Raw genomic sequence first — 8,064 nt, forward strand, 5'->3', positions numbered from 1 at the left:
AAACTCTGACCTGTATTGTGGTCTGTAGGTGCTTTATATGCTTAGTCTTTAAGCATTGCTTATTGTATCGTGTTATACAGACACATTGGTTTTTTACATCTTTTTGGATGAGAAGGTGAATATAGCAATCTATTGTTAAGTTAAAAAGTTGAATGACAATAGAATTAGCCTAATGTGAAGATTTTGTTATTCATTAGACAGCCAGTAGAATTGCTAGTTGCTGCTCTGTCTTTTTGTACCTTAACTGTGTTCTGGAAAAGAATTGGTGCAACTTGACATTGACAATATTGATGTCCATGGGATGTGCCAATGGAGCTCCTCTTCTGCCTAGCAATTTAAGTTCAATCGTTCTGTTCATAATACATTCAGAATCACTTCTTGGTAAGTGAAATAGGTTTTGATCAAAAGATTAAGGTTTTGCTTTACTTTTTTTTTTATTAGTGTGTTGGTTTTTGGCTGAAGAAAAAGAAATCAAGAAAAGATGAACTGGAATGTAAGACCATTCCAGAATGCTGATGCAAAGAAGAACCCACAAAGTGAACAAGCGTGTTACACTCAGTTACTTCCTAATACACATGCTTTTCCTCAGACAAATACCTGTTCCTCTAAAAATGCATGCAGTTATGTTGGAAATAACCAAATGATGTATCTGCAAACTAGCAATGTAGCTTTGCCTCTTGTAAATGCTGAAGGACTCAACACTTCGGATCAGGCCTTACCAGGAGCTGGCAATGATTTTTTTATCTCAAAATACTCAGTTGATCAGGGTGCACCATCCTGGATACCAATCGCTCCAAAACCTCCCAATGAGACATCGCGTTTGCAGGCAGAGATTACTCAGACTTCTTGGCAAAATTCTAATGCCTATACTTATTCCCTTAGAAAGGTACCTCCCTTGTCTTCTCAAGTGAACACTGGAAATAATCTGAGGAATATGCTACAAGAACCTCAGTATGTCACCACAAACGGTTACACTGTGCAGCCACAAATACTGCAGCATAGTTCTGTGAGAACTGCAATGTTATATCAAAATAATATTCATTCCCAGAATAATTCTGTGTCTTTCGGTACATCTGGGCAACATGTCCAACCCCAAATATATCATCCCAACACTCAGTTTAAAGTTTCACACTCGGTGAATCGCAGTACTGCAGCAAATGTACAGCTGCTACAATATCAGCCAAGTCAGATGGGATCAGAAGCTCCTAGTGGATTTTCTGCACCATCTTTGTTGCCTGCCAACTGTGATTCAAGAGCTGCAGCACAATCTTCAATAGGTGTACCACAGGCAGTTCAAAGTGTGCCTAATGGGTATGCTCTTAGCCAACAGAGGTGCCCACCAGATCCAAAAAACACTTCTGGTTTTAATGGTGTTCAGCAACACTATCAGAAACAGCAATCTGGAGAAGTTGGTCACCCAGTTAGGAATGTCTGTATTTCAAGTGGAAATGTGACAGGAAATCAGCTTTTAAGTGAAATGTCTGTGACATCCCCTGGCATTTCCAAAGAACTGAATGATATTGTGCAAGAATTGGAATCATTATCTTCGGTGCCTGCTTCAAAGCCACAGAGTGATCCTGCTTCAGTTCAAGAAAGCCAGACTAGCAGTTTAATGAATGGGCCTGTTAATTCTCAAAGTTCTGCAGCAGCAGTAGATAGAAGAAAAATAACGAAGGACAGGCTAGCTTGGGAAGCTCAAAAGCTGCTCACTATTAAAAAAAAATGTGTCCTGCTTGAAAGGATGTATCATTATAAAAGAAAACTCTTGGCAGCATCAGAACATGACAAAAGTACTCCCACACGTCTTCCTAGTTATGAAAATGCTTTTGCTAATCGTCTTCCATGGGTGCCCGACCGAAATGTACAACCTTCCCCATCTGAAATAGTGAGGACAGAGAGTCCAATAATTAACTCTACAACTGAAGAAAGAAGTGACAAAAACTTAGCCAGTGCTGGTCATAGAGGATTAGAGGTGACTCAATGTAACCCTCAGGTGGAACAGGGAAGCCTTTCATCAAGTTCTGTTCCTATTCCCTCTCAGAGCAAACTCCCAGCTCATTTAAATAATCCTGAGACCACCCACCTCTCAGAACAAAGGGATAACTTAGTCTCTTCTCAGAAAACTCTGGAATCCTTGAACAATGCTTCATGTTTCAGTCAAGCGGACAAGTCTATCAAGATTGTATCAAAGAATGTGTCAGCTAATGCTGAGAAGTCGTCATTTCTTCAGTTTGTATTGAGCAGCACAAATGCATTGAAAGAGAAGACAGCTGGTGCTACTGCTGATAAAATACTGACTAATCTCCTGTGTGGTGAAAAACCACTGGAGGATACATCTGTCTCGGGTGGAAGTTTACTAAAAGACACTGTTGAGAAGAGTGCAGAAAGTTTGAAAGGTAAGCAGGCATTTATGGCTCACAAAAATTCTCCTGTATCAGAAACAACCAAATCTAGCAAAGGTAAATTTCAGGGTGATGTAGCTCAGGAAAAAACACCATCTACTGAAAATGCATCCTCTAAACAGAACAACTGTAGTTACTCTGTGGAAGAGCTAAATGCATGCCTGAGCTTGTGGAAGAAGCATCCATCAGGGACCGTAGGCATGCAAAATAGCCAGTCAAATGAAAGCCCCACAGCAAATCAGACTTCACCTTACAGCCAAACCACGAAAAATAGAGAACAAAAGAATGTTCTGGTAAGTACAGATGAAGCAACTTTGCCTATAACTGCTTCTGTGGGACAAAAACTTGATACATTGAGTTGCAATTTGATGAAAAATTTTGAACTCCAAGTTGCAGTTGTCTCTCCTTTAGTGCTTTCTGAACAGAGAACACAGACGGAGCAGGCAGACAAATGTCCAACAGCTGCAGGTAAAACCTATCCAGTAGTTGACTCGGGAAACAGGTGTAGCTTGCAAGAAAAGGGGAAAAGTGGTTTAAGTGTGGTAAATACTGATAAAGGAACAATAGAAACTGCTCACTCATCACCCAGTGATTGTGTTCTGGTACAGAAAGTGGACTCAGATTTGCAACAGACCGAATTAGCTGATGGAAACAGAATGGTAAAAACCAGCGTGAGCACAAATTATTCATATGATGAAAACCAAAGGAAAGTTAGTCAATCTGCACAAGATGCCAGAGAAAATTTGCAGCTTGGATTACAAAACAAGCCTTCTCTTCCTAATTCTGGAATACATTTTTCTAGTCAAATCTTTCAAGAAGGTGTAAGAGACCATAAAGACAAGCAGGCTGTGTTAAACACAGGAGATACATCCACAGCTATGTTGGAAGAACAGATGTTTTGTATTTCTAGTGTATGTTCTCTTGTTGAAGGTGATACATTTTATAATCCACGAATAGCAAGTATCTTCAGGTCAGTCCCTGAGACATATGCATTAGATGGTACCTCATCAGAAGGAAATGCATCTGACCCAAGGCAAAAAGAACAGTGGCTGGACTTGTATAAAAATGAGCTGAGCAATAACACTCCCCAAAGAGAGGGCTTGCTGCAAAAGACGTTGAAAGAATCATCAAGCTGCATGAGTAAAGCACATGAGATTTTGGATGGTATCAAAACTAGCCATTTGGAGAAAGATAGCAGTGGCAATGCTCTTAATACAGTTTCTACCTCTGAACAAAAAACCTCATTGGATGCATCTTTCAAGCATCCTGAAAATGACTTGGAAATTCTTGCTATTATAAACCAGGAGTTAGCTCAAAATTCGCTAGACTTCTCAATCAGTGTAACTGCTGAAACAAACACCTTCACTGTTCCAAGAGACAACAGTAAACAAAATTGTATGTCCAGGAAAAATAGCATAGAAAAAGAGACGAACATTTTTGGAGCAGAACCTATTAAATGTCTAAACAATCAGCTGTCTGAACTAGTGAAGGAGTTTCCATATGGCATTGAAGGTACTGATAAGCTAACGAAAGAACCAGTAAAAAATGATTCTGTGATTGAGTGGATGGAGAATCGGCCTCAAAAAGAGACTCAAATTTGTGACAAGAATTCTCATTTGAAGGACCCAATAGATCAGATAAAAATTTCTTGGTTAAGCTCTGATCAGATGCAAAACCTGTTTCCTGACCGTAACCAGTGTTCCTCTAGTGACAGCAAGACAGTAGCAAGTCAACAGTCAGAAAAGGCCTCAGCTGAGGAGGAGGTCCTTGAAGGCAGTATTCAGCCTGGTCAGAGTCTATGTGAGAAGAAAAAAGACCCACAAACCCCCTCCAACTCCAGAGAGAAAAAAGAAGATTGCTCTCTAATGGATTTGCCACCTGTAGCATCTAAAATGCCACAGTGCCCCTGTAAATTCGACACATCTTCTTCAGGGGAAAATGATGATCAACTTTCAAAAGCAGAAAACAGTAGCTCTGCAGAGAGACAAGAAAGCACCAGTAAATCTGATGCTGTAATGAAGAACAACTGTGCAGCAGAAAACCTGCCAATTTCTGAAAAAATCCCAAACAATGTTAGCAAATATAAAAAAGATACTAGCAAATACACCTCTGCAGCTAGTTTAAAGGTGGATAATGAATGCAAAGCACTTACAACACAACAGGAAAAAAATGGACTGCTTAATTCCTCTAAAAACCATGATGTTGAGAAATCTAAATGGAGCAGCTGGAAGGATGAACATCAGTCAGTCTCAGAAGAGTTGTCAGAGAAAGCTGGTCTTGCAGATAACATGGCAAAATCATCCAAAAAGAAAGAGAGTGTTTGCAAAATGGAGCCCTTTTCAAAAGAAAAAAACAAACCAGGTTTGGCCAGGAAATCCAAAACAGATGTTCTCAAATTTATAAAGTCAGAGACTGTTGAACTTGAGGATGCTGTAGTTAATCAAGGACAAAAAGGTAAAAGCTGTGAAGAGAACTCAGCTGAAGAACAGAACTGTAGGAAGCAAAAGGAGATACTTGGGCAAGATGCAGAAATCAACACAGAAGAGAAAGCTAAATCATCAGCAGAAATACAATGTAAAAAGCTGGATAGTTACTGTGTTGATGCTATTAAGTTCCCAAATTTTGGCACTGTAGACTTAAGAAACCACAAATCTTGTATGAAAGCTCATTCTTCACAGGAGCAGTTGTACAAACGAAAGAGAAAGGAAAATGTGATTGGGAAGAGAGAACCTAAGAAAACAAAGGTGGAAGAGGAAAGACTTAAACAGTCTGAAGCAAATAATTCCATGCAGCTTTCACCTAAGTGCATGATAAATACTGACAAAGCTAAAAAATTAAGTGGAGAAAGTGGCTGGAAATCAAAGAGTTCATTAGCAGATCGCCCTGTGCTTAAACTACAGAGAAAAAGGGCTCAATCTTCTATCTCTAAAAACTACTTATCTAACAAAGAGAGATGTCTGGATGGTCAAAACAATGACAAGTGCTCTGAGAAAGTGTTTCCTGATAAAAATCTGCTATACTTAAATAGAAGAAATAACAGGTTAAAATTGCATCTTCAAAAGGAACCGAAAAAGCACTACCTGAACAGAGTTGCATTTAAACGTACGGCACAGGAACGCATATATCTGACAAAATTAGAGACCTCGCCTGTCAGACCTGTCTGGCATAGAAAGCCCAAAGCATCACAGAACAGCTCAAAAGGAAAAAGAAATGCTTCTCTCGCAGAAGCTGAGAAGTCATGCAAACTTGGATTTAAGCTGTGTCCAGAGATACTGTTCAGGAATCCAACCACTGACGAAGAAAGCTCAGTCACGAAGAGTTCCCCGGGAAGAGAGAGAACCATTGTGGCAGGTATGGTGCTATCTTGATTATTGATTTGCAAGTAAAATGTATGTACTTTTTAAGTTCGTGATCCACAGCACTACAGTGAAAACGTGGGACTCTCAAAGGTGAGGATTGAAATAGCTTTGTGAGCTTTCTGACAGAATGTAGCTGTGTGCTAAGCTGAAAAAGAACATGAGATGTTTCTTGCAATTTAATGTTTTATTCTTTGTCCTTAAGTTTTACAGAATAAAGTTAGAGTAGTGAGGCTTTCTAAGCTACTTACAGAAGATAGCTTGACTTGTTAGTAGAAAGCGGATTCCCTTGGTGTAGTTACCAAAGGTGATCTGATTTGTATTTGGGGTTCATCTGGTTTGTGTATAAATCTGACTGGGTAGACAGGAGGGAGAGATCTTTTGCAGCATTGAGGAAGAGAGAGGGCTTGGGCCACACCTATCCTGCATGTGGTCTTGGTAATTTTTGCCATCTCGGCTTTAAGCTGCCTTTTTTCCTCTTCCCTTTCCCCAACCTCTTGACATTTTACATGGTATGTTGTGAAGCATTTGTCTCAAGTGCTAATCAAGCCAAATCTTAAGTTGTACATACCAGCCCTTGCAGTCATTTTCACACACAATGGAAATTTCCTTTTGCATATGTTAGTATATGTGTTGAAAGTTGTTGCTGAATAGTGACCAAAACTTATGATATAGGAACCTCAAAAACATTTTTTTAAAATTTTCTCTTTAGGTGTCAAGAGTAAAAAAGAAGATTGGTTAAAATGTCATCCAGTGAAGCAAAAAAAGCTGGAAGAGATCTCTGCAGGTGAAATGGCTTCTTGTTATCTGTCTTGAAAGTTCAATACTCGGCTTGGTTTTAAGTGTTCCTTTACTGTAACAAATCTTAATAAAGTATTTTAACTTATTCTTTATTATCTATGCAGCTGCTCTACAGCTACTGTAGAGTAGATGTGAGTTTCAAAGGTTTGTGGAGTTTTTTATTGCTGTAAGAAAATGTTGTTGAAGGTGGTTGGAATTTTCCTGCGTACAGGTGTGCAGTTGAATCAGAGGTAGCACTGATGAGAAGATTCAAATACAGTTTTAAACTGTAAGTAAGGATGAAGCTAGCTCTTTCTTACCTTAAAATGCAGGAAGTAATGTAAAGAAATCTAGTGTGAGACTAAAACCAGACAGTGATTTTTAAAAAAAAATTATTTGCCTTTCACAATATGTTGATATTGTCTGCACATACACCTGTGCTCACAAGTACTGAGACCTGTGTGTCTTTGTAGTCTGGACAGGATTACTGGTATGACACACAGAGGAGAAGTGTTGCCACTACTACATCTTCCTCGTTTCTCTTCATTGGCAAATTGCTTTTTGTATGGTCTTTTGTACCCATTAGAAGTCAGCAGTTACTACAGTGGCATTTTTCAGTTTGGGATCTTGGTTTTTCTGTCCTTTGTAAATCTTGGGTGAGGTTGCTGTCTTTGTTTCTTTTTTTTAGGTATCTTTCTAGCTATAGTCTTTTTTTCCTTCTGATCTAATGGGGAGTAAAATGATGCATTCAGCATGCTGTAACCTGGTTGCCATCCTCCTCTTATCAGAGTGCAAGTCCTCTGTTGAGGAGTTATCCGTGTTGTGGTCATGATGCAAGCAACACATTCTGTGATGTTTACATCCTTTGTGTCCTTGGCTATTGGTGTCTGCCATTCTTAGCCCTTCCTCTTGTTTCTTCACTTACTTGCACAAATGTACTTTCATCATTCACACCCTTCTTAATATTCTTTAGAAACCTCTCTTACAAAGGCATCCAAATGACCTTTTGGTACTTAAAGATGCGTTAAAGATTAATTTAAATCTGAGATGCTTGGTGCTTTAGGAAGGAAGTTGGTGGCATCCTTTTTGACAGTGGGTAGAATTAAAGACCACATGGATAAGGGTAGAATCACTTGAGACTTGAGTTTTAACCTGGTTCTCTGTCTTTCAGCTGAGGACACTATTCCACTTGATACAGCTATACGGATGCTGGATGAAGGTGGCAAGGCTCTTCACACCTCAATCAAAGACTCAAAAGATATGTTTCAGACCTACAAGAAAATGTATCTGGAAAAAAAGATGCAAAAACCTTGAAAGCACTTCTATAACCATAGATCTTATTCAGTATCACTGGGGGAAAAAATGCTAGCACAAAAATGCTTTTTCCTGTTTACTTTGTATTTCTGAATAGCTGTTAAAAAATAAATTTTTTTGCATGTTGGCAATTTTTTCTCCTATTTGCCTCATATTTGTGAATGATTCAGATCTTATTCTGTGTTTATTGTGCTGAAAAAGTCACTGTCAAA

At 39.0% G+C, this 8,064-nt stretch overlaps 1 protein-coding gene across 1 annotated transcript; it reads left to right on the plus strand.

Annotated features, from left to right (window-relative positions):
• The first annotated feature begins 481 nt into the window (after window positions 1–481).
• On the plus strand, window positions 482–7,852 carry KIAA1551 (KIAA1551 ortholog). Its single transcript, XM_010180921.1, has 3 exons — window positions 482–5,753; window positions 6,471–6,545; window positions 7,710–7,852. The coding sequence occupies exons 1-3, from the start codon at window positions 482–484 to the stop codon at window positions 7,850–7,852; spliced, it is 5,490 nt and encodes a 1,829-aa protein (XP_010179223.1).
• Window positions 7,853–8,064: the final 212 nt, after the last annotated feature.

The sequence above is a fragment of the Mesitornis unicolor genome, unplaced genomic scaffold (genome assembly GCF_000695765.1).
Source record: "Mesitornis unicolor isolate BGI_N332 unplaced genomic scaffold, ASM69576v1 scaffold9433, whole genome shotgun sequence".
Lineage (NCBI taxonomy): Eukaryota > Metazoa > Chordata > Aves > Mesitornithiformes > Mesitornithidae > Mesitornis > Mesitornis unicolor.